Source organism: Brachyhypopomus gauderio, chromosome 1 (assembly GCF_052324685.1).
Source record: "Brachyhypopomus gauderio isolate BG-103 chromosome 1, BGAUD_0.2, whole genome shotgun sequence".
NCBI lineage: Eukaryota > Metazoa > Chordata > Actinopteri > Gymnotiformes > Hypopomidae > Brachyhypopomus > Brachyhypopomus gauderio.
This window is the reverse complement of record NC_135211.1, coordinates 44,411,329-44,437,870: the sequence shown is the minus strand read 5'-3', so window position 1 is coordinate 44,437,870 and position 26,542 is coordinate 44,411,329. Positions and strand designations below refer to the sequence as shown.

General features: G+C 40.8%; 2 protein-coding genes across 2 annotated transcripts; both read right to left on the bottom strand.

Moving 5' to 3' along the window:
* Positions 1–1,894: 1,894 nt before the first annotated feature.
* On the bottom strand, positions 1,895–13,872 carry LOC143521847 (uncharacterized). Its single transcript, XM_077015264.1, has 7 exons — positions 5,538–13,872; positions 5,259–5,323; positions 4,815–4,993; positions 3,535–3,647; positions 3,378–3,442; positions 3,025–3,194; positions 1,895–2,382 (listed from the first exon to the last, which is right to left on the bottom strand). Exons 1-7 carry the CDS (start codon positions 13,776–13,778, stop codon positions 2,291–2,293), a joined length of 8,925 nt encoding a protein of 2,974 aa, XP_076871379.1. The 5' UTR covers positions 13,779–13,872; the 3' UTR covers positions 1,895–2,290.
* LOC143503248 (uncharacterized) lies at positions 13,817–26,410 on the bottom strand. Its single transcript, XM_076995684.1, has 4 exons — positions 26,159–26,410; positions 15,454–15,506; positions 13,901–15,331; positions 13,817–13,824 (listed from the first exon to the last, which is right to left on the bottom strand). The coding sequence occupies exons 2-4, from the start codon at positions 15,491–15,493 to the stop codon at positions 13,817–13,819; spliced, it is 1,479 nt and encodes a 492-aa protein (XP_076851799.1). The 5' UTR covers positions 15,494–15,506; positions 26,159–26,410.
* Between the last annotated feature and the right edge of the window lie 132 nt (positions 26,411–26,542).

Here is a 26,542-nt window from a genome sequence, read left to right as displayed (position 1 = left end):
AAGCACACTGCTGTAACGTGGCTTGCGCCACGGAGCGAGGAGACGGACACAACCGCTGAGAGGAGCGAGATTTATTGCAGGACATTCCATACTCGTCGTCAGATAACCAGTCCGGGTCGATAACGGGAGGGCAGTCCGAATAACATGCAAAAACAGGCATTACCAAGACAGGGGACACGAGTACAGACACAGGATCAAAAAGACAGGAACAATCAACGGTCAGGTACAGCGATCAACATAGACACAATCAAACAAAGAATCAAAATACTCGACAAGGGACAAGGGAGACACAGGGGCTTTTATACACAGGACTAAACTAGGGACAGGTGATGACAATGACACAGGGGCGTGGCAACAAACAAGGAAACACGAAGACAAACGAGCAGGGCGGGACAAACAGGCAGGGAACACGGACATGAGGGAACCCAGAGTGACAGCTACGAGAGGGGGCGTAGCCGCACGTGACAACTGCCAGGGCAACAAAGGAGTGGCTTCGTAAGAAACATTTCAAAGTCCTGGAGTGGCCTAGCCAGTCTCCCGATCTCAACCCCATCGAAAACCTTTGGAGGGAGTTAAAAGTCCGTGTTGCCCGCCGACAGCCCCAAAACATCACTGCTTTAGAGGAGATCTGCATGGAGGAATGGCCCAACATACCAGCAACAGTGTGTGCCAACCTTGTGAAGACTTACAGAAAACGTTTGACCTCTGTCATTGCCAACAGAGGATATACAACAAAGTATTGAGATGAACTTTTGTTATTGACCAAATACTTATTTTCCACCATTATTTGCAAATAAATTCTTTAAAAGTCAGACAAAATGATTTTCTCAATTTTTTTTCACATTTTGTCTCTCATAGTTGAGGTCTACCTATGATGGCAATTACCAGCCTCTCTCATCTTTTTAAGTGGGAGAACTTGCACAATTGGTGACTGACTAAATACTTATTTTCCCCACTGTACGCATAACAGGGCTGAAGCCGCAAGGGCTCATGGGTAATGACGTCACCCTCTGACACCCCCCTCCCCCCATTGGTCTGATGCTACAATATCTTGTTCAGATAATGTATATTTCACATGTACATAAATCTCTAAATTCAATACTAAGAATAGCTAACTGAAGTTGGGTCATATAAGACAAATGACAAAACACATTTGGACGTTAATATTCAGTCCAGAGTAGCGTAGGTCGCTGCTTGCCGCAGGTGAAATCCATTTCAAGATGTCCGGAGTCAAATTCTGGCAGAAATCGCAAAACCCGCCCCGTTCTCAACTAAGGAGTCAAATTGAGCATGCACAGAGGAGTTGGCCTGGCCTTAACTAGGGTTCAACTACAATTTGTATATTTTGACAATGCAGGTTGTAAGGTCAGATCAACTTTTAACAAGAAACTCAATAAAGTAAGCTGATCCAATTACTTTGTTATAGTCTATGGTGCAATTAATAATTTTTGGCTCAACTAAACTAAAAATCATAGTAAGGTGAGCAATTTTAAGTTCTGTTTTTTACAGTGTAGATATGTCAGTGTTTGATTGTGCTGACAAAGACAGCAACTTGTCGAAAACACTGTTCATTCACAGTGAAATCTGTTTGTCCATCCACCCACGATGACTATAAGGGTGCTACCGCCTAGAAAGCTTGTAGCACAAATGAGTTTCTTCTGGTCAATTGTAAGCCAAACTAAAACTACCAAAAGAAATGTTATCTTCTAAGTGGAGCAGGTTTTTCATTCTCTTTTTATCTGAGGATCTCTTCATTTCTCCCCAAGGTGGGTCTTCATAAATCCGCATGTCTGCACATTCTTTAAATGGTGCTTGTTTGCTTATCTTGAATGCATCACATACATGCACACTTATGTACTAAGAATTAGACCTTAAGAACCTTTTTATATTCATATAGTTTTTCATGAGTTTATTTAAAACCAGATGTGTTCATAAATTACATAAAATAATAAAAGATGTATCATAAAATATAGAAAACAAACATTAGATATTATTTATCTAAGAGGTTTGTAAACTTGGGAAGCAAAATAAGTTACAGGAAGTGACACTAAGTCAAATTCATGACAGGAATATGGACAGTAAACACTGATAGGGTAAAAAATAGCTTAATTATTTTTAAAGTGCATTATTTATATTTCATTTAATTTAAATGATCGGTACATTTCATAGAGGATTAATGTTCTTTAAGGATTTGGTGTTGAGGTGGGCTTCTTCTAAGTTTTGCATTGTTCCATAAGGTAGTTAGACATGGTGGTCCAGTATCTTTCCTGCTGATGATCTATGGTCATCATTAGCTGGACCATGTGACCAGAAGTGAGATGGCCACCATGAAGGATGCTGTGAGTACGCTGATCTTGCTGCTGACGTCTCCTGATGATATTACTGCATTGCAATAAAATATGAATAATCATTAAATTAAAGTAAACTAGTCCACCCAAAAACAACTTAACAAAGTGATCCCAATGTGACAATTTAATAATAGACCAGGATTATAAAAATTATGAATATTCATTCTTTCTAAACTGAACCAATAATATATTTATATGTTTGTGGACCTACAAGTCCTTTGAAATAATAGACAGCATGTTAGTTAAAGTCACAGCCAAGAATAACCCCAACCTCAGAATGATTCCCGAATTTACTAATAGACTACTTGTTATTACTACATTTACACTTACATTTACGGCATTTAGCAGACGCTCTTATCCAGAGCGACTTACAAAATGCTTTGCATCTGATCACAGAATTCATCCTAGGTAATAGTATGGATAGGCCAGAATTCAAGATACAATTGAATCAGACTACTACTAAACTACAGGAGTCAATGTCATTACCTAGTGTTTTGCAAGTTAGACGTTTGCCAAGAAGCACAAATAACCATAGACAAACATACAATTTAATAACAACTGCAAGTGGTATCAGCTGAGTTAGTGCTCTGGTTATTACTACTGTTGCTATTGTTTGAACCCCTTTTTTTGTCACAAGACTATGAGTTTCCAGAAAGTGTGTAGCTGAATGACTTACCAGTGCCATTCACTATAATGTTAGAGGTGAAGATCTGAAAAGGGAGGGTGTTGTTTTGGGCTGCTCTTATGATCGTGTTTCCAATCTGGGTGCTGTTGGGCAGTGTGGCAGAGGCGGCGAAAACCAGACTGATGGAGTTTTGGATACTGGTAGCACGAACACCTCCATCACTGTATGGGCAAATATAAAGAGAGCCAGAAGGAAAGACAATGTTAACTATCATTTGGCTATGAAAGGTTAAGAAAGAGAACATGAGTGGGTCCTATTGGAAACCTGAGCTACTTTAAATCAGTTTTGGATTGTCTTAAATCTACACACATGTATGCAGGTAATTAGCATAACAATGTAATTACCTGAAATTCAAAACTGACAACGTGCTGAAAGAGGTAGGGTAGTCAGCGGTGAAAAATGGGACAAGCTACAAAGAGAATAAATATGTTGTTAAAAAACATAAATGATACTTTTTTCAATGACAAATATAACCTCATCAACAGATTATTTCAGACTTACTCCTGATTGGATCATCGATGACCTGCTTGTGAATAAAGATGAAGATGAATTTGAGAGATCATTGCTATATGTGCCATTTGATAGAAACGTCACGGGTATTGTTTGTGGATAACCTGAACGATACAAAATAGAAAAAAAAGTTAAAAGTTTGTTCCTTTTCTTCTTTGTACTTTAATCTGAAGTAAATACTACAGGGAACAGAAACACACACGGCGGCTGTCACACGGCTATTACAGATATCAAAAACAATGAATACAACGCGGATGGGAAACAGACGAACGGGATTAACAAGGCAAGCAACATTACATGGGACAACTCAAGCATACGAGGAACAAGAATGAATAAGCATATAAACTCGTCAACCGGAATACATGGGCAACAAGGAAAACAGCGAATAACCAGAAAGCGTTAAATAGTGATGGGCAAATGACACCGATGATTGGGCGCGTGTGTCACTCTTCGTGAAGCGGAGTGATTCCAAACACCAGCGTCGCGTGACCGATGACGTCGAAGCTTCGAACATCGTCGCTGTTTCGCTTTGCGCTTCGTTGCTTCTGTTTTGAAGCTTTTCGTTGGCTCATAGTCTTTCAGTGTGTGGCATTGGCTCACGGCGTTTTAATGCGTTCTGAGCCAATGGCATCTTGACAGGTTTGAGAAATTTGAGTGGTTTGGTGTATCGTTACACGTCACCCTTAACCAACATTAAACCCATAATTTGCATTTAGTCGATGGGTTAATCTGGAACGTGTTAAATTATGGGGGAGAGCGTCTGTATATTTTATTGTAATGACTATATAATCATTATTTGGTATGAATGAACAAAACGTGCCACATAATTGAAACAGTACCATTGCTTCAGTGATGCTTTTAGAGGTTGTCCACCAGATGTCACCGTCACTGAAGCCTTGAAGCTAAGAATCTTTTTCTGCACAATTGTTAGGAAAGTTTCGGTGCCTCATGAGGCTCCATTTGCCCATCACTAGCCTTAAACTAAGACATTGGACAACCAAAGAAACTAGAACAGGGAATACAAATGCAGCGAATATACACATACCGTAGAACGACACAAAATAGAGAACGAACCGGGATCAGGGAAACTAAGAGCGGGAGAGACCGCCAGCGGAAAACACAGAATAACAGAGACAATGCCCGACAACTGAGAAGACTGAACATAAGTGTTTAAATACACTCAAACAAGATACGCGGACCAGTACGACAGAGAGCTGGTAGAGGAGGTGCGGAGCGGAGCTAGACGTAACAAGTATCCTGGTTTGACTCACTTGTGACAGTGATTGAGTTTGTGTCGACTGTCAGGTTGAATCCTGTGGCTGATGGATTTGAAGCAGCCTCTTTTAGAACAGCTGCTACATCTGTTCCACTGGGGAGTGGTGCTGTGCTAGTTTGATTGAAGAATAACTCGATCTCTGCTTGCACATTCTGAGCACGTGTGGTCCCAGGACTGGAGAGAGAGAGAAATAATGCAACAAAATAAAATATATATATATATATATATATATATATATATATATATATATATATATATATATATATATATATATATATAAATAATGATATGACTAGCTTTTCTAGGCACTCAAATCTATACCATGTACAAAATAAAAACAACAAAAGAAAACTATTTTAAATAAATGAGCATTGATTGAATAGATGCTACATGAGAGTAAAATGTATAGAATGCCTGGACTCTAATTGTTGTCTCTTACCTAAAGCCTCGCACATTGGTCTTGAGGAATTTGGGTCCATACTTTTCCTTGTACAGTTTGTCAAGCTACAAAGACAAATTTTCATAACTGTTTATTAATCCTGCCATTAGAATTTTTTCTTTTTTTGTTGTGCTATTTTTTGAGTAACAATTATGTATTTCAAATTTTACAAGAATTGCCTTTTATTCAGAAAAGCACATTGTGTCCAATACACTTTTAAAATAATATCAGATATCTAAGAAAAAAATATATATATTTTTGTATTAGTGTTATACTCACCGGTGCAGTAACTTGAGCAGATAAGGTTTTGAACTCTTGACTCGTGGGATCACTGTATGCTACAGTATACACTACCATAATGACACATGTGAAGAGAATAGCTGGGGGTGGATTTGTTGGTGCAGGTGTCATGGTTACAGCAAATGTTGTAGTTGTTATTGTGGTTGTACTAATTGTTGTAGTAGTTGCTTTTGTGGTAGTAGTAGTTGTTGGAGTAGTAGTCTTTGCTCTTGTGGTAGTGGTAGTAGTTGGAGTAGTGGTAGTTGCTCTTGTGGTAGTAGTAGTTGTTGGAGTAGTAGTCTTTGCTCTCGTGGTAGTAGTAGTTGCTGTAGTAGTAGTAGTTGTTGGAGTAGTAGTATTTGCTTTTGTGGTAGTAGTAGTTGTTGGAGTAGTGGTAGTTGCTCTTGTGGTAGAAGAAGTTGTTGGAGTAGTAGTCTTTGCTCTTGTGGTAGTAGTAGTTGCTGTAGTAGTAGTTGCTTTTCTGGTAGTAGTTGTTGGAGTAGTAGTAGTTGCTCTTGTGGTAGTAGTAGTAGTAGTTGGAGTAGTAGTAGTTGCTCTTGTGGTAGTAGTTGCAGTAGTTGTAGTTTCTGTTGTTGGAGTAGTAGTAATTGCTCTTGTGGTAGTAGTGGTTGATGGAGTAGTTGTAGTTGCTGTTGGAGCTGTAGTAGTTGCTCTTGTGGTAGAAGTACTAGTAGAACTTTGAATATTTGGTTGCAGTGTTGTTGCAGCTCTGGCTGTGGATGTGCTGGGTGGGATAGTAGTAGTAGAAGTAGGAGTAGTTTTCACAGTGATAGATGGGGCTGAAGTAGCACTATTTACTTGAATAGTTGTTCCAACTCCTGATGTAACATTATTTATTGTTCTGGTAGTTGTAACATTTGTAGTAGTACTTGTAGCATTAGCAGTTGTAGTAGACGTATTTGTAGTTCTACTTGTTAGAGTTGCAATTGTTCTTCCTGTTGCTGTTGTTGTCATTTCTGATGTTGTTAAAGTAGTACTTGATGGAGTAAGTGGTGCAGTGGTAGATGCTGCTGAAACAGTAGTATTTACTGGTATAGTTGTATTTGTTGGACTAGTAACATTTGTTGGTGGTGTCTTATCTCTTATATTTGGTGTGATGATAGTAGTATTGGTCACAGTGAATGGAGTGGTTGCCACTGGTATAACAGTAGTTAGTGATATAATTGTTGTAGTTGCACTTATTTGTGTTGTTGTTGAAACAGAAATATTTGTTGCTGGTGTAGATGTTGGTTTTGTTGGTGGTCCTCCTGTGGCGACAGTCTTCGTTTTACTCACAGCAGTTGTAAATGTACTGAGTACTGGGATTGTTGTAGTATTGTGTAGTGGGATTGTTGATATAGTAGTTGTTGATGAAGTACTTGTTGTTGGAGCAGCTGTAGTAGTCATGGATGTTGCTAGAGTAGTTGATGGGGTATTTGGTGCTTCTGTTGTGCCTGATTCTTTTATTGTGGTAGCAGTAGTTGTTGCGGTTGTTGGAGTGCTAGATGGCATAGCTGTGCTTGGAGTAGTTGTAACAGTAATGGTTGTTTCTACAGTACTTTTCGGTGTTGATTGTGTTTCTGTTGTAGTTGGACCAGTTGTTGCAGTTGTTATAGAAGTTGGTATAGTAGTTATTGCTGGAGTTGTTGTTGGAGCAGCTGTCGTAGTCATGGATGTTGCTAGAGTAGTTGATGGGGTATTTAGTGCTTCTGTTGTGTCTAATTCTTTTATTGTGGTAGCAGTAGTTGTTACAGTTGTTGGAGTGCTAGACGGCATAGCTGTGCTTGGAATAGTTGTAACAGTAGTAGATGTTTCTACAGTACTTTTTGGTATTGATTGTGCTTCTGTTGTAGTCGGACCAGTTGTTACAGTTGTTATAGTTGTTGGTATAGTAGTTGTTGCTGGAGTACTTGTTGTAGCAGCTGTAGTAGTCATGGATGTTGCTAGAGTAGTTGATGGGGTATTTAGTGCTTCTGTTGTGTCTGATTCTTTTATTGTGGTAGCAGTAGTTGTTACAGTTGTTGGAGTGCTAGACGGCGTAGCTGTACTTGGAGTAGTTGTGACAGTAGTAGATGTTTCTACAGTACTCTTTGGTGTTGATTGGGCTTCTGTTGTAGTAGGACTAGTGGTTGCAGTTGTTATAGTTGTTGGTATAGCAGTTGTTGTTGGAGTACTTGTTGGAGGAGCTGTAGTGGTCATGGATGTTGGCAGAGTAGTTGATGGGGTATTTAGTGCTTCTGTTGTGTCTGATAATTTTATTGTGGTAGCAGCAGTTGATACAGTTGTTGGAGTGCTAGTTGGCATAGCACTGGATTCAGTTTTGCTTGGAGTAGTTGTAACAGTAGTAGATGTTTCTACAGTACTTTTCGGTGTTGATTGTGTTTCAGTTGTAGTAGGACCAGTGGTTGCAGTTGTTATAGTTGTTGGTATAGCGGTTGTTGCTGAAGTACTTGTTGTTGGAGCAGCAGTAGTAGTCATGGATGTTGCTGGAGTAGTTGATGGGGTATTTAGTGCTTCTGTTGTGTCTGATTCTTTTATTGTGGTAGCAGCAGTTGTTACAGTTGTTGGAGTCCTAGATGGCATAGCTGTGCTTAGAGTAGTAGTACCAGTAATGGTTGTTTCTACAGTACTTTTCGGTGTTGATTGTGTTTCTGTTGTAGTTGGACCAGTTGTTGCAGTTGTTATAGAAGTTGGTATAGTAGTTATTGCTGGAGTTGTTGTTGTTGGAGCAGCTGTCGTAGTCATGGATGTTGCTAGAGTAGGTGATGGGGTATTTAGTGCTTCTGTTGTGTCTGATTCTTTTATTGTGGTAGCAGTAGTTGTTACAGTTGTTGGAGTGCTAGACGGCGTAGCTGTACTTGGAGTAGTTGTGACAGTAGTAGATGTTTCTACAGTACTCTTTGGTGTTGATTGGGCTTCTGTTGTAGTAGGACTAGTGGTTGCAGTTGTTATAGTTGTTGGTATAGCAGTTGTTGTTGGAGTACTTGTTGGAGGAGCTGTAGTGGTCATGGATGTTGGCAGAGTAGTTGATGGGGTATTTAGTGCTTCTGTTGTGTCTGATAATTTTATTGTGGTAGCAGCAGTTGATACAGTTGTTGGAGTGCTAGTTGGCATAGCACTGGATTCAGTTTTGCTTGGAGTAGTTGTAACAGTAGTAGATGTTTCTACAGTACTTTTCGGTGTTGATTGTGTTTCAGTTGTAGTAGGACCAGTGGTTGCAGTTGTTATAGTTGTTGGTATAGCGGTTGTTGCTGAAGTACTTGTTGTTGGAGCAGCAGTAGTAGTCATGGATGTTGCTGGAGTAGTTGATGGGGTATTTAGTGCTTCTGTTGTGTCTGATTCTTTTATTGTGGTAGCAGCAGTTGTTACAGTTGTTGGAGTCCTAGATGGCATAGCTGTGCTTAGAGTAGTAGTACCAGTAATGGTTGTTTCTACAGTACTTTTCGGTGTTGATTGTGTTTCTGTTGTAGTTGGACCAGTTGTTGCAGTTGTTATAGAAGTTGGTATAGTAGTTATTGCTGGAGTTGTTGTTGTTGGAGCAGCTGTCGTAGTCATGGATGTTGCTAGAGTAGGTGATGGGGTATTTAGTGCTTCTGTTGTGTCTAATTCTTTTATTGTGGTAGCAGTAGTTGTTACAGTTGTTGGAGTGCTAGACGGCATAGCTGTGCTTGGAATAGTTGTAACAGTAGTAGATGTTTCTACAGTACTCTTTGGTGTTGATTGGGCTTCTGTTGTAGTAGGACCAGTGGTTGCAGTTGTTATAGTTGTTGGTATAGCAGTTGTTGTTGGAGTACTTGTTGGAGGAGCTGTAGTGGTCATGGATGTTGGCAGAGTAGTTGATGGGGTATTTAGTGCTTCTGTTGTGTCTGATAATTTTATTGTGGTAGCAGCAGTTGATACAGTTGTTGGAGTGCTAGTTGGCAAAGCACTGGATTCAGTTTTGCTTGGAGTAGTTGTAACAGTAGTAGATGTTTCTACAGTACTTTTCGGTGTTGATTGTGTTTCAGTTGTAGTAGGACCAGTGGTTGCAGTTGTTATAGTTGTTGGTATAGCGGTTGTTGCTAAAGTACTTGTTGTTGGAGCAGCAGTAGTAGTCATGGATGTTGCTGGAGTAGTTGATGGGGTATTTAGTGCTTCTGTTGTGTCTGATTCTTTTATTGTGGTAGCAGCAATTGTTACAGTTGTTGGAGTGCTAGATGGCATAGCTGTACTTAGAGTAGTAGTACCAGTAATGGTTGTTTCTACAGTACTTTTCGGTGTTGATTGTGTTTCTGTTGTAGTTGGACCAGTTGTTGCAGTTGTTATAGAAGTTGGTATAGTAGTTATTGCTGGAGTTGTTGTTGTTGGAGCAGCTGTAGTAGTCATGGATGTTGCTAGAGTAGTTGATGGGGTATTTAGTGCTTCTGTTGTGTCTGATTCTTTTATTGTGGTAGCAGTAGTTGTTAGAGTTGTTGGAGTGCTAGACGGCGTAGCTGTACTTGGAGTAGTTGTGACAGTAGTAGATGTTTCTACAGTACTCTTTGGTGTTGATTGGGCTTCTGTTGTAGTAGGACTAGTGGTTGCAGTTGTTATAGTTGTTGGTATAGCAGTTGTTGTTGGAGTACTTGTTGGAGGAGCTGTAGTGGTCATGGATGTTGGCAGAGTAGTTGATGGGGTATTTAGTGCTTCTGTTGTGTCTGATAATTTTATTGTGGTAGCAGCAGTTGATACAGTTGTTGGAGTGCTAGTTGGCATAGCACTGGATTCAGTTTTGCTTGGAGTAGTTGTAACAGTAGTAGATGTTTCTACAGTACTTTTCGGTGTTGATTGTGTTTCAGTTGTAGTAGGACCAGTGGTTGCAGTTGTTATAGTTGTTGGTATAGCGGTTGTTGCTGAAGTACTTGTTGTTGGAGCAGCAGTAGTAGTCATGGATGTTGCTGGAGTAGTTGATGGGGTATTTAGTGCTTCTGTTGTGTCTGATTCTTTTATTGTGGTAGCAGCAGTTGTTACAGTTGTTGGAGTCCTAGATGGCATAGCTGTGCTTAGAGTAATAGTACCAGTAATGGTTGTTTCTACAGTACTTTTCGGTGTTGATTGTGTTTCTGTTGTAGTTGGACCAGTTGTTGCAGTTGTTATAGAAGTTGGTATAGTAGTTATTGCTGGAGTTGTTGTTGTTGGAGCAGCTGTAGTAGTCATGGATGTTGCTAGAGTAGTTGATAGGGTATTTAGTGCTTCTGTTGTGTCTGATTCTTTTATTGTGGTAGCAGTAGTTGTTACAGTTGTTGGAGTGCTAGACGGCATAGCTGTGCTTGGAATAGTTGTAACAGTAGTAGATGTTTCTACAGTACTCTTTGGTGTTGATTGGGCTTCTGTTGTAGTAGGACCAGTGGTTGCAGTTGTTATAGTTGTTGGTATAGCAGTTGTTGTTGGAGTACTTGTTGGAGGAGCTGTAGTGGTCATGGATGTTGGCAGAGTAGTTGATGGGGTATTTAGTGCTTCTGTTGTGTCTGATAATTTTATTGTGGTAGCAGCAGTTGATACAGTTGTTGGAGTGCTAGTTGGCAAAGCACTGGATTCAGTTTTGCTTGGAGTAGTTGTAACAGTAGTAGATGTTTCTACAGTACTTTTCGGTGTTGATTGTGTTTCAGTTGTAGTAGGACCAGTGGTTGCAGTTGTTATAGTTGTTGGTATAGCGGTTGTTGCTAAAGTACTTGTTGTTGGAGCAGCAGTAGTAGTCATGGATGTTGCTGGAGTAGTTGATGGGGTATTTAGTGCTTCTGTTGTGTCTGATTCTTTTATTGTGGTAGCAGCAATTGTTACAGTTGTTGGAGTGCTAGATGGCATAGCTGTACTTAGAGTAGTAGTACCAGTAATGGTTGTTTCTACAGTACTTTTCGGTGTTGATTGTGTTTCTGTTGTAGTTGGACCAGTTGTTGCAGTTGTTATAGAAGTTGGTATAGTAGTTATTGCTGGAGTTGTTGTTGTTGGAGCAGCTGTAGTAGTCATGGATGTTGCTGGAGTAGTTGATAGGGTATTTAGTGCTTCTGTTGTGTCTGATTCTTTTATTGTGGTAGCAGTAGTTGTTACAGTTGTTGGAGTGCTAGACGGCATAGCTGTGCTTGGAATAGTTGTAACAGTAGTAGATGTTTCTACAGTACTTTTTGGTGTTGATTGTGCTTCTGTTGCAGTCGGACCAGTTGTTACAGTTGTTATAGAAGTTGGTATAGTAGTTGTTGCTGGAGTTGTTGTTGTTGGAGCAGCTGTAGTAGTCATGGATGTTGCTAGAGTAGTTGATGGGGTATTTAGTGCTTCTGTTGTGTCTGATTCTTTTATTGTGGTAGCAGTAGTTGTTACAGTTGTTGGAGTGCTAGACGGCATAGCTGTACTTGGAGTAGTTGTGACAGTAGTAGATGTTTCTACAGTACTCTTTGGTGTTGATTGGGCTTCTGTTGTAGTAGGACCAGTGGTTGCAGTTGTTATAGTTGTTGGTATAGCAGTTGTTGTTGGAGTACTTGTTGGAGGAACTGTAGTAGTCATGGATGTTGCTAGAGTAGTTGATGGGGTATTTAGTGCTTCTGTTGTGTCTGATACTTTTATTGTGGTAGCAGCAGTTGATACAGTTGTTGGAGTGCTGGTTGGCATAGCACTGGATTCAGTTTTGCTTGGAGTAGTTGTAACAGTAGTAGATGCTTCTACAGTACTTTTCGGTGTTGATTGTGTTTCAGTTGTAGTAGGACCAGTGGTTGCAGTTGTTATAGTTGTTGGTATAGCGGTTGTTGCTGAAGTACTTGTTGTTGGAGCAGCTGTAGTAGTCATGGATGTTGCTAGAGTAGTTGATAGGGTATTTAGTGCTTCTGTTGTGTCTGATTCTTTTATTGTGGTAGCAGTAGTTGTTACAGTTGTTGGAGTGCTAGACGGCATAGCTGTGCTTGGAATAGTTGTAACAGTAGTAGATGTTTCTACAGTACTTTTTGGTGTTGATTGTGCTTCTGTTGTAGTCGGACCAGTTGTTACAGTTGTTATAGTAGTTGGTATAGTAGTTGTTGCTGGAGTTGTTGTTGTTGGAGCAGCTGTAGTAGTCATGGATGTTGCTAGAGTAGTTGATGGGGTATTTAGTGCTTCTGTTGTGTCTGATTCTTTTATTGTGGTAGCAGTAATTGTTACAGTTGTTGGAGTGCTAGACGGCATAGCTGTACTTGGAGTAGTTGTGACAGTAGTAGATGTTTCTACAGTACTGTTTGGTGTTGATTGGCTTTCTGTTGTAGTAGGACCAGTGGTTGCAGTTGTTATAGTTGTTGGTATAGTAGTTGTTGCTGGAGTACTTGCTGTAGCAGCTGTAGTAGTCATGGATGTTGCTAGAGTAGTTGATGGGGTATTTAGTGCTTCTGTTGTGTCTGATTCTTTTATTGTGGTAGCAGTAGTTGTTACAGTTGTTGGAGTGCTAGACGGCATAGCTGTACTTGGAGTAGTTGTGACAGTAGTAGATGTTTCTACAGTACTCTTTGGTGTTGATTGGGCTTCTGTTGTAGTAGGACCAGTGGTTGCAGTTGTTATAGTTGTTGGTATAGCAGTTGTTGTTGGAGTACTTGTTGGAGGAGCTGTAGTGGTCATGGATGTTGGCAGAGTAGTTGATGGGGTATTTAGTGCTTCTGTTGTGTCTGATACTTTTATTGTGGTAGCAGCAGTTGATACAGTTGTTGGAGTGCTGGTTGGCATAGCACTGGATTCAGTTTTGCTTGGAGTAGTTGTAACAGTAGTAGATGTTTCTACAGTACTTTTCGGTGTTGATTGTGTTTCAGTTGTAGTAGGACCAGTGGTTGCAGTTGTTATAGTTGTTGGTATAGCGGTTGTTGCTGAAGTACTTGTTGTTGGAGCAGCAGTAGTAGTCATGGATGTTGCTGGAGTAGTTGATGGGGTATTTAGTGCTTCAGTTGTGTCTGATTCTTTTATTGTGGTAGCAGCAGTTGTTACAGTTGTTGGAGTGCTAGATGGCATAGCTGTGCTTAGAGTAGTAGTACCAGTAATGGTTGTTTCTACAGTACTTTTCGGTGTTGATTGTGTTTCTGTTGTAGTTGGACCAGTTGTTGCAGTTGTTATAGAAGTTGGTATAGTAGTTATTGCTGGAGTTGTTGTTGTTGGAGCAGCTGTAGTAGTCATGGATGTTGCTAGAGTAGTTGATAGGGTATTTAGTGCTTCTGTTGTGTCTGATTCTTTTATTGTGGTAGCAGTAGTTGTTACAGTTGTTGGAGTGCTAGACGGCATAGCTGTGCTTGGAATAGTTGTAACAGTAGTAGATGTTTCTACAGTACTTTTTGGTGTTGATTGTGCTTCTGTTGCAGTCGGACCAGTTGTTACAGTTGGTATAGTAGTTGTTGCTGGAGTACTTGTTGTTGTTGGAGCAGCTGTAGTAGTCATGGATGTTGCTAGAGTAGTTGATGGGGTATTTAGTGCTTCTGTTGTGTCTGATTCTTTTATTGTGGTAGCAGTAGTTGTTACAGTTGTTGGAGTGCTAGACGGCGTAGCTGTACTTGGAGTAGTTGTGACAGTAGTAGATGTTTCTACAGTACTGTTTGGTGTTGATTGGGTTTCTGTTGTAGTAGGACCAGTGGTTGCAGTTGTTATAGTTGTTGGTATAGTAGTTGTTGCTGGAGTACTTGTTGTAGCAGCTGTAGTAGTCATGGATGTTGCTAGAGTAGTTGATAGGGTATTTATTGCTTCTGTTGTGTCTGATTCTTTTATTGTGGTAGCAGTAGTTGTTACAGTTGTTGGAGTGCTAGACGGCATAGCTGTACTTGGAGTAGTTGTAACAATAGTAGATGTTTCTACAGTACTTTTCGGTGTAGATTGTGTGTCTGTTTTAGTAGGACCAGTGGTTGCAGTTGTTATAGTTTTTGGTATAGTAGTTGTTGTTGGAGCAGCTGTAGTAGTTATGGATGTTGCTGGAGTAGTTGATGGGGTATTTAGTGCTTCTGTAGTGTCTGATTCTGTTATTGTGGTAGCAGTAGCTGATGTAGTTGTTGTAGTGTTAGTTGGCATAGCACTGGATACAGTTGTGCTTGGAGTAGTTGTAACAGTAGTAGCTATTTCTACAATACTTTTCGGTGTTGATTGTGCGTCTGTTGTAGTAGCACCAGTTGCAGTTGTTATAGTTGTTGGTATAGCGGTTGTTGCTGAACTACTTCTTGTTGGAGCAGCTGTAGTAGTTATGGATGTTGCTGGAGTAGTTGATTGGGTATTTAGTGCTTCTGTTGTGTCTGATTCTTTTATTGTTGTAGCAGTAGTTGTTACAGTTGTTGGCAAAGATGTTAGTGTAGTAGATGTTACTGGAGTACTAGTAGTAGAACTAGAGGGAGTCGTTTCTGGAGTTGTTGGTGCTGTTGTGGTGGCAGTGTTTGGTGTTGTATTTATTGCTGTTGGCATAGTTGCTGGTGTAGTAGATGTAACAGGAGTAGTAGTAATTACTGAAGTACTAGTTGTTCTTGTCGTTGGAGTAGTTAGAGATGAAGCTAGGATAGTTGTGGATGCTCCTGGCGTGGCCATTGATGGAGTTGTAGCAGTAGAAGCTGTTACAGTTGTCAGCTCAAGTGTTACTGGAGTGCTAGTAACTACTGCAGTATTTGTTATGGTTGGTGTTGGAGAAGATAGAGATGTTGCTGGAACAGTTGGTGATGCTCCAGATGTGGCAGTGTTTGTTGTGGTATTAGCACTATCTGTTACAGTTGATGGCATAGAAGTTAATGTAGTAGGTGATGCAGAAGTGATAGTATTTGTTATGGTTGTTGTTGGATTCTGAACAGTAGTAGTTGCAGATGTTCCTGGAATTAAAAGAGAATACAGACAGGATATTGTGAAGTTCAAATCCACAAGAATAACGTGAAATTTTGAAATATGGTTTAAATATGTAATATGGGAAGTCATCATGAAAGCTGTGGCTTACCCACAAGAATAAACATCATAGTCCATACTTTTCCATTCATCTTGAAATAAGACCTTAAATGGTACATAATATATGTCATTATTATTAGCCTTTCATATTCAGTTTAGGGGTGTGATGCGATTTAAAAAAAATTATAGAATTAATCGGAAGCTTTGTAATTAATTAATCGAAATTAATCGCATTATAATTGCATTTCAGTATTTAACATGAGAAATATTAATTTAAGTTTGAATGATGAATGAATCAATGAACATAATCATAAACTTCAACATCTTGTTTATTTTTCCACCAGTCTACTACACAGAACAATAGATGAGTGCAGAAAACAGTTCAGAACACTGGAAATTCTGACCAAAAATGTTGTTTAATTTTGGGAGTTTTGCTCAGGATATTGGAAGAATTGAAGTAAATCAGAAGATGTTTTTTAATACCATTTTAGATGGTAGCCTATATTTTTCTTTAATTTCCCAGGCCTCTGCCACAGACATCTCCATAGTGCCTAGAAGTGGTCTTCTGCATGTTCAAAGCAAATGACTGGATCTTCCATTCATCATCTATAATATGAGCTGTCACACCAAGATAATTCTTGTTGCTAACAGAGATCCAGTGATCCCCAGTCAGAGCCACATTTGTGGCGTTCTTCACAATAACCTGTTTTACTTCCCTTTCCTCATCATACAGCTGCTGGATTTTCTTTGACATTGTCTTTCTGGACGGCAGTTCGTAACTTGCATCAGTTGACGCAGTGTGCAGCGCTTTTTGTAAGCCTTTATCTTCGACCACAGAGAGCGAACACTGCAAATATTGTGACGTGTCATGTATACAGGTGTGCGGAGTCGCGCGCTACGGCCACTCGCGAAAGTTTAATCCAGTCTTAATTAAGTTTAATCCAGTCTTAATGGTCCAATGAAGGTAATTTAAAAACCAGGACATTTCCTCACTTAAAAAAAACCCCCGGACGCCCTGGACAGGATGTGAAATACGGACATGTCCCGGGAAATACGGACGTTTGGTCAACATCATACTAGGAATACATTTAGCAGCTAAGTTATCATTACTGACCTGCGCATTAGCCCCAACATGTTTTGCGTTGAGGTGGTAACGAAGGGTGTAAGTGCTCCTGTGATAAGCGAACTCCTTCCTGCATAAAGTGCAAATAACACTATTTGTGTTCGTACTATTTGGAAGTTTCTTATATTTAAATTTCCCATCCACCAGCGTAGCCTCTTCAGTCATCTCCATCATGCTCATCTTATTGTGCGTCCATATAATCTGTATGCCCGGAACTCGTGCACTGAGAAACATTCCACGGTGCAAAAGTGTCTCATGCGTTAAAATGCGTAAATTTTTTTAGTGCGTTAATTTTCCTGTAATCAGAGCCGGCCCTGACCAATGTGGTGCCCTAGGCGAGATTTTGGTTGTCGCCCCCTGCATCATCAATCATCTGTTTTTTACACTCACACAGACATTGCAAAGCTTTATGTTTTTGATAAATATTTTTTATTTTATTTTAGAACGAAAACAACGTACAGTAAAACAGTAAAATCAGTATTAAAGAAACAAATAAAAACCAAGTGAATTAAATATTACAGTATAACTGTCACGGTGAGGCGGCCCCCTACCGGCCGCCTCTGTCCACAGCGGCTGTGTTGTTGTTGTTTTGTGACGTCGTGTACGCCCCTCAGGTGGGCGGAGCCCGTGATCCGTTCCCACCTGATGGTCGTTTGTCTGTCTATATATGCCTTGTCTTTGTTCCAGTTGACCGCTGGTCATTATATCCTTAATTCGGATCTATTGCACGGGTTTTAGGTTTGCACACTTTATATTAAACCATCCTTTTTCCCTGAGACTTGGCGTGATCGCTTCCTTTTTGTTGCTCACACCTGCCCGTCACAGAATGACCAGCCACCCTTCGGAAGCCGCCGAGTCTCTTTTTCTTTCTCCTTCGTTCGTGGTCATGTCTCGTGGTAAGTGTTTGTCTGCGTGGTGTCTGATTGAAGAGATCCGCCGTGCTTTTGTGTTGTTTGTGGCACGGCGAGGGACAGGGCTCTCGCCCTGGAAATACTCTTCGTGTTTGTTGTTTGTTTGTGTGTGTGAAGAGTTCCGCCGTGTTTTCGTGTTGTGTCCGTGGCACGGCGAAGACCAGGAATGTCTTCCTGGCGATAACTCTTCGTGTTGTTGTGAATGTGTGTATGCGTGAACGGACGTGTCGATCGATATGCGCGCTCGTTGTGTTATATGTTACATGTTCTGTGTGTGACGCTGGTGCCGCTCCTCACCGTCGCCTCGCTCCCCGTGTTGTCTTGTGTTTCATGTGGGGAGCGACTGCGAACGTGAGCGGCGCGTCACTGTGTCTGTTTATGGAGAGCGCGCGTTTGTGGGTCCCGTCTGTTTGTGTGTGCGCCGTTTTTTGTTTGCTTGTCTAGTCTTTGCGTGTGTGTTGTGTCCTAACGTGTTGTCTAATGTTTGCGTGTAATTCCACGCATGCTCCTCCCCCTGAATGTGTGTTTGGGGGGGACCGGCTGTGGTCCCGTGCCATGGGGTGTGGCACGGAGGGCGTCTCTCCCAAGGGAGGCCCTGAATAGGGTAAGGCGCGTTTGTGTTTTGTGTTTGTATGTGTGTGTGTGTGTGTGTGAGGGTGTGTTCTTTGTGCAGGTGCTTCTCCTTGGCAGTGTTCCTGGACCTTGTGGGGGTCTCCACCTGGCAGGAGCCCCCTTGTGTTGTGGGGTGACCGGAGCCCGGTCGTGAAGATCCCCTCCCCAGAGGGCTGGGGCCCCCGGATGTTTGGGGACCATGGGGCTCCGGTCTGAAAAGCTCCTGCTGGGGATGGAGATCCTCCCTCCTGCCCGGGGTGACCAGGAGGCCCTTGGGGCTGCTCCCTAGCCCGCGTCGGGGGTGCTCTGGGCCTCGGTCTCTGGCGCTCCTGGGTTGGGTGGAGGAGTCCACCTTGAGATGAGAGGCCCCGGGAGGGGTTGGCTCCCCAGGAGGCTGGGGTGACCCCTAGCAGAAGGCAGGGGTCAGCTCTGGGAGGAGGTAGGTCCAGGAGGTGAAGTAGCCACGCCTTGGAGAGGTAGCCTGCACACCCACACACACACAAGGGACGAGAGAGGAGCCGTAGCCCCTCGTCCTCACACCCATGGGGCTTACCAGCTGAATGCCGGTTAGGGCGTGAGGGCCCTGTGACCGACTGGGGCGTGGTTTTGTGTTGTTAACGGCCCGGTCGGTCCAGGGTCCCGCCCAGGGAGGTGAGCTGACTAATGTTATGTGTTTTGTGTTTCAGCTCGTGGACTGCAGGAGGTGTGTCCCTGCCTGTCCTTGCCTTCCTGCCCCTTCGTGTTGTTGTGCAGCCGCTGTGTGCCACACACCCAGTGGAGGGGAGTGCGGCTTGGTGGGGGGGTCTGTCACGGTGAGGCGGCCCCCTACCGGCCGCCTCTGTCCACAGCGGCTGTGTTGTTGTTGTTTTGTGACGTCGTGTACGCCCCTCAGGTGGGCGGAGCCCGTGATCCGTTCCCACCTGATGGTCGTTTGTCTGTTTATATATGCCTTGTCTTTGTACCAGTTGACCGCTGGTCATTATATCCTTAATTCGGATCTATTGCACGGGTTTTAGGTTTGCACACTTTATATTAAACCATCCTTTTTCCCTGAGACTTGGCGTGATCGCTTCCTTTTTGTTGCTCACACCTGCCCGTCACAATAACAATAAATATATTGCTCAAAAAATATTTTTAAACTATTTTAGATATAGTAGTGCAGAGAACAACTTTTAAATATTAATAATAAATACATATTGGTGTACTGAGGTGGAGGGATATGATTGCGCTTTGTGACAACATGTGTCGTGAAAAGCGCTATATAAATATATTTGATTTGATTGTGTAATGCTGCTTCACTGGAAGATGATAAGGTTGAGAATGCGTCTTCTGGTGGCTCAGGATGTGTAGAAACAGGATTTAAATATTTCAAAAGTGCATCTGAAAGGAACAGAGGAGTATGTGTGTGTTTTAATATATATTTATTTTAAAAACTTGCTGAGCTAAGCTAATAATAGCACCTACTAGGATTGGGCAGTATGATGGCAGTATTGTAAAACTGTGGCAGTATATTAACCATGTGACGTGACGCAACGTGCCAAATCTGTACTTTGAAAAATTTGGCGAATTCAGTAAAACGATCTGTGGTCGGGGTCAGCAGTTGGAACTCACTGATTGGTTATGGAGTGGCGGTTTTCACTAGGATCATACAGAGGGGGAAAAGCCATAATGACGACGAGTGCTAGTTATGAGTCAAGCGAACTGGTCTAAAACAAAAACACCACTGCTACAGATTGGCAGCATTTTGGATTTGTTTCAAATTAAAAGGGAGAGCCAGCAAACCTATATGAGTCAGTGTGTAAGATCTGCTTATAAACATTCTCCGCCAAAGATGGAAACACACCAACATGCATTCTCATATTAAAACGAAGCACCCTTCAAGTACAACATAGTATAGTGTAATTCACCATATTATATAGGGACTTGGACATTTTTTTCAAAATTATTTAATCACATTTAAAATAGTTTTATTAGATGCAGCACAATATAACTAAAAAAAGATGCCTCAATTGTCAAATTTGATCAAGCCAGTCGAAAGATATTCACATTTAAATCGGCCCTATTTTTTAATGCAATTGACCTAAAACCTGTGATCAAGAAATGTGCGCTAGTTTTAGCATGTGGTTAGTCCGTGCCCGACGTTATCATGGTTCATCAGACCAACACGTTCACTTGGGACGCTTAAAAAACTACCTTAAACTGTACAGACTGGGATAAATCTTCAGGAAACAATAAACAAGAATGTAATGTAATGGTCCACGTATCTATTAATATCTTTTGAACAGTCCCACAATGTTTTGAACGGTCCAAACGCGAAGTTAAAATTCAAGCAAGCTCAAAAAGAAACAGGAGCGCAAAATGCGAATTCTTCTAACGGGATGAGAGAAAGTGGACATTCACTTATGGCCTATTATGAAAACTCTGGGAAGAAACCTCCTAGAATCCGATGAAAACAGAGATTTTTTTTTACCGCGCGCTTGCGATGACTGATTTCGCTTAGACAGTGCGACCGGAGAAAAATGGCCGCAGCTCAATCATTATCATGCGGAAATGTCCAAGTCCCTATATTATATTACCTTTGGTTTCTTCCTCCTCTTTTCTCATTTTTCTCCCCTGGGGGCTCATGTACAAAGACTTGCGTGGATTTCTTACTAAAAATTGGCGTACGTACAAATCCAGAAAATGGCTATAAAAAATCCGGATGTATCAAACTGTGCGTACGCCGGAATCCATGTCTAAACAAACCTTGTCTAAACGGGGAAAAAAGAGGAACTTCACCAAACGTGAAAGTAAAGACGCTCCTGAATGAGGTAGAGGTGCGGAAAAAATGTTGGTTTGGCACATTGTGGCATTACAGCAAAGCGCAAAAGGTCTGAGTGGGATAGCGTGTGTGAAACTTTAAATGTCGTGGGGTCAGAATAATGTACCTAAAAATATCAGTGATGCGCACACTAGCATCAGCGACTCAATAAAATAATTGGTTAAAATTTGCGCTGCGCATTAATTTGTCCTGGCTCTGGGTTCGCTGGGTGCTCCACCACCTCTAACAATGGCACGGCATACCTGTGCACAACATTGTGCAGGACCCCACATGCCCTCACAATACGACACACCTTCTCTGACCGATACACGAGCATCTCCCAGTCCTGTCCAGTCAGCGCCACCGGCTTTCCAGCTGCCCAATCGCCCTCTCCACGACTGACCGGGTGGAGAATGGAGAGATTGTATCTCTGCTCCCGGTCAGTCTGTGGATTACAAAGGGTCATCAGCCCCATCTTGAGCACATAGCTGCTGTTTTCTAAGTAATTTAACAATTACCCATGTTTAAAATGAAATATTCTAAGCTGGAAATGTCAAATGCTTTTTATTTAAATGCTTAAATTTTGTTGCTTACCAAGAAGCCACCCGTCACGCACTCTGCTAGCTTGTAATCCCAACCATGCAGTTTATAAGGATGTACGAATCATTGGTTGATCCAGGCCAATGTGCCACTACATTAGTAAGTTTTTACATCACAGATTAGTTGCACATTTATGGAATTAAAGTGCTTTCTATTCACATAAGCAAATTCCTCCTCAGATGGTGCCTTTATAGAAATGTGTGTGCTGTCGATTGCTCCGATTACATTAGGGTTGCATTATCGCTGCAAATTGCGCTTTAATGTTTGCCTGGTCAACCGCTTCATATGGGAACTTTAAATGCCTAGCTGACATGCAGATGATCCCATCCAAAACAGCATGGCCCGGCTCAAAGATGACTGGGACATCCCGACCGGGCTGCTAGTTCTCTTTGAAACAAGCCAGTCGCCAGGAAGCCGAGCATTGTCGCTGGCAATGCGCAACTCCTCGCGTTTCTCTCTCCAAAACTGGACCCAACTCAGCACAAGAGGACAGTTCTTGGAAATCTGAAACGGCTTATAAGCCAGTCATCATCATGGGCTAAAGAATCATAATGGTCGCGGAAAACGCGCTCTCTGACCGTTTGCGTGAAACATAGCGTACGCAATGTTTTTGTGCGTACGCACCGTTCGTACATGAGGCCCCTGGGCACCAGAGAACTTCGGTCTTTTTGGCATCTTTCCGGAGAGATGACACTCACTCTGTGGCGTTGTTTTTTCCCCACAGAGAAACAGTAACGAGGTGCACAGAGCGAGCGGGGGGATGGGGCTGCGCGGGTGATTAATTTTATTTGGCGATTAATATTAATTTGACTAATATTATTAAACAATGAAGTTGTGCTTATTTTCATATTTATGAATTGTTCAATTGTAAATAAATAAATAACGCATTCACGCGAGCTCCCCCTGGACAGCCGGCGCCCCTAGCATTTGCCTATATCGCCTAATGGAAGGGCCGGCCCTGTGTACATCTGACCGTTTGCGTGAAACATAGCGTACGCAATGTTTTTGTGCGTACGCACCGTTCGTACATGAGGCCCCTGAGCACCAGAGAACTTCGGTCTTTTTGGCATCTTTCCGGAGAGATGACACTCACTCTGTGGCGTTGTTTTTTCCCCACAGAGAAACAGTAACGAGGTGCACAGAGCGAGCGGAGGGAGGGGGCTGCGCGGGTGATTAATTTTATTTGGTGATTAATATTAATTTGACTAATATTATTAAACAATGAAGTTGTGCTTATTTTCATATTTATGAATTGTTCAATTGTAAATAAATAAAAAATAAATAACGCATTCACGCGAGCGCTCCCTGGACAGCCGGCGCTCCTAGCGTTAGGAGATGGGAAGGGCCGGCCCTGCCTGTAATTAATTATTCGAAATTAACGCGTTAAAGTCCCACCACTAATTCAGTTATATAATTATTTTTTTTATGCACACAAGGTGAGCATAAGGTTGAGAATTACAGCAATGGGTTAATGTTCTAATTGCTTTGAAATTCGGCCTGTATATGAGTAGATGGTATGACAGTGATTGAATAGTAAAGCCAAAATATCTCTGGTGTCTATGAGGTGATTTAAATGTGTAAGTCAAAATACGTTTGTCTCTGGCGCCCCCTCCTGTATAATCTGTATAATGCTATATAATTCTTCCTTCTATATAATTCTTCCTACTATCAAGTCAAGTCAAGTCAAGAGAACTTTATTGTCAAAAATCTATGTAACAGAGTTAAAACAGAAGTTTGAAATTGCGTTTAGCCAGTTCCAATGTGCAGTTTAGCAAACATATAGATAGGACATTGATAATCACTCACTAACTCACTCACACACACACACACACACACACACACACACACACACACACACACACACACACACACACAAGCAGTGCAAATTAACATACTGTTACAAAATATTAACATAGTAATAGACACATACACACACACAGTGTGCAGTACAAAGGGCTAGACACACACACACACACACACACACACAGTATGCAGTAAAAAAAGTAGTGTACTTACTTAAGAGTAACCTTACTCTTTCAAGTTATAGCCTACACTATTTTGTTTTTGTTTTTTGCAGTGGTGTTTCATCAGATGTTTATGCTGATGTAACGTTCACATAGTCACTAATTTCTAATAAAAAATATTTAAACCTGCTGAAATTTGAATGGGCGTGGTTGATTGGTTGTCATAGATACAAGTCACAGTATTTTGCATATTGTATATGCTTTGCATGTTTTCCCTTAGCTAAATTATGAGAAAAGAAAACAGTAAATATCCCAGTCAGTTGATAGCCAGACATCTCTTAAAATTTGACATTGCTGATAGCTTGGAATGACGCACTATCAAACAAGTAGACACAAGTAGACTAGACTAAGATGCCATGACGACGATATCGTCTTGTTAGATGTGGTCGTCCAAAAGTGTTAGTATAAGGGGTGCATGATCTCATTGATCGGATGATTTCACGTTTTTTGCGTCATGGATCGTACCTTTTTTTCTGATCAGAATAAAAAGTATATCATGTGACATCATGATGCCATGAAAAAGGTTGCAAAAAGAAATAATGCAGATCTAAGCTTCACATTTTCCCACTGCAACCCCACACTGAGATTTATATCACTTTATCTACGTAAGAATTGGTCAGTCGAATTTTCGTGCCAATAACAAATATAACTAATATAATATTTTGGCCGGACGACGGCGGAAGTGCGCAAGACAGAGACAGAGAATCACCAGGGAGCTTGTGCGTGCGCCTCTAGGTTCTTATATTTCAGGTCTCTGAAACTTCAAAGTTTACTTAACACGTCTATATCCTAAATTATAGTCGTCATGTGTGAAATTGTACCACTGTCATTGATATTTCAGTCTATGAGCGATTTCTACTAATGATAATAACGCGTAAAAACGCTGTGGTGGTAATAAATCTTTACACACACAGGCACACCACGATTTAACAGGGTAACTAGGTCTAATAATAATAATAAGCTCACATAAAAATGCATTGAAGGAAAGGAAAGGGCAGGCATATTTTTGTGCTATCTCTGCTTTTAATTTGTTAAAAATTAACTTTTTATTGGTTTTATAAATTTATTCGTTTTTTTTCAGAAATTCGGCGTGAGAACTCGGAGCGGTCATTTTCTGCGTGGTCGTAGCGCTTGATTCGACGCTATTTAAATATTTGTTTTCAACCGTAAAAACTGCAGGGGACCAAAACCGCCCCCCCCCCCCCCCCCCCCCCCCCAAATTACTATGATATGCGGTCTGCTGTTGCCATGGCCCCCTCTTCTTGCTGCTTTTGTGTTTTATTCGCAACTCTTGTTTTTAATGAACATCTTGTTTATATCCTGCCTCCTCACAAAAGTCCTCTCTAAATATGTGCTCTTTCACAGTATGTTTGGGTGACTTTTTAAAGCATTTCTTTTAATGTACCCTGCTGCATTTCAACAACATCCTTCAAATATTAAATTCTATATATAAAAACTATAACATTAAAATCTAAGAGGTTGTAGGCCTATGCACTTTCTAATAACGTGCATTATTAGTGACTAGATGATGTTCGGATTTAACGGATTTAACGACGGCATGAAAAGCCAGGTATAAACACACCAAAAATACATTGCAGTCACGCAGACCATATTTGGAGTTGACCAGAGATGGATACTGATCACAAGTGTAAACTTAATGTGACTTCTGATTCCATTAATAAAATAAAACTCAAGCCCATGAAAGCAGCACCTGACAAAGTTCCTACACTAAAGCAGACACTGTTGCCTGTTGTAGGTGTTTTTTCCCCCATATTTGACAATATATGATACACTGGTGATAGCCAGCGAGGTTTTGGATAGATTAAATGAAGTAAAACAAAAACTGTGTGTGGTTTGGTGTGCTTTTTATTCAGCAAAGTACAGCCAGATCGCATCTGGTCACACCCAAGAATGCAGGGATGCAATTAATAATAAAATATGACATTTAAAGCACTTGTAGGGATGTACATGTTAATGATACTAGACTTTCTTTCTACAACTTTACAACTCTTTCAAAAAATTAAATGAGGGATCCAGAATTGTACTTGAAAAATTCCCAATATAAAAGCACCATGATCAGATCATTGTTTATTGAGGAATTTCCAATTCATGGATTCAGTATCTATTGATACTACAATATTGATTCATCAGCTTTGAATTTTATATATATTATTTTGATCTATAATGAATGTGATTAAATTAAATGTGACAATTTGTTCTGATTCATTTAAATATTGAGATTTGACACACTTAGACCAACTGAAAACTATTTTACCACTTAAATGACCATATTTATAATATTGATTTAGCACCTTTACATTTGATATATATTATTTTGATCCATATTGAAGGTGATTAAATATGTGGTCAAAATTGGGACGAGTGACAATTTGTTCTGATTCATTTAAATATTGAGATTTGACACACTTAGACCAACTGAAAACTATTTTACCACTTAAATGACCATATTTATAATATTGATTTAGCACCTTTAAATTTGATATATATTATTTTGATCCATAATGAATGTGATTAAATATGTGGTCAAAATTGAGACGAGTGACAATTTATGATTAATTTAGAAATTAAGATTTCACACATTTAGACCAACTGAAAAATATGTCAGGAAAACAGTAAGAAAGGCCTTAAATTGAAAGCAGTACAAAAAAGTGAAATGTGTAACTCACCAAGTTCCCTTGTGAAGTCAGTTTAGTTCATTCCTTATAAAATGTTTGTGATTCAGTGATGTATGGTGTGGTTCACCAGCCAAGTTCAGTCTTTGTAAAGCTGTGAGTCAGTTATATTCTGTGTTTTCTCCCAGATCCAGGATGGAGTGATGTTGCCCTATGAAGCAAGTTGTTAAAACAATACTGGCATTGGTTTGGGCTGTTTTATATGACAGGATGAGCATGACGTAGCTGTAGATGGTCTTTTACATATCTTAGTGATGATGATTGGGGGATGATGTGGATTCTAATAATATTTTTCTGTCTGGTTTGAAAGGTGCATTGTTCACAGGTTACACATTCCATATCGAGTGTCTTATCTTCATGAACAAAAACAAAACAAAA

What these genes read in the sequence shown, in the direction of transcription:
- LOC143521847 (XM_077015264.1), bottom strand. Translation starts at nt 13,778, where the DNA reads ATGCCGTCTAGCACTCCAACAACTGTAACAACTACTGCTACCACAATA. An exon ending in ACCAATGTGCGAGGCTTTAG is followed by an intron (nt 4,994 to 5,258) that starts GTAAGAGACAAC and finishes CTCTCTCTCCAG; the next exon opens with TCCTGGGACCACACGTGCTC. An exon ending in CATTATAGTGAATGGCACTG is followed by an intron (nt 2,383 to 3,024) that starts GTAAGTCATTCA and finishes ATTGCAATGCAG; the next exon opens with TAATATCATCAGGAGACGTC.
- LOC143503248 (XM_076995684.1), bottom strand. Translation starts at nt 15,493, where the DNA reads ATGAATGGAAAAGTATGGACTATGATGTTTATTCTTGTGG. An exon ending in TATGATGTTTATTCTTGTGG is followed by an intron (nt 15,332 to 15,453) that starts GTAAGCCACAGC and finishes TTTTAATTCCAG; the next exon opens with GAACATCTGCAACTACTACT.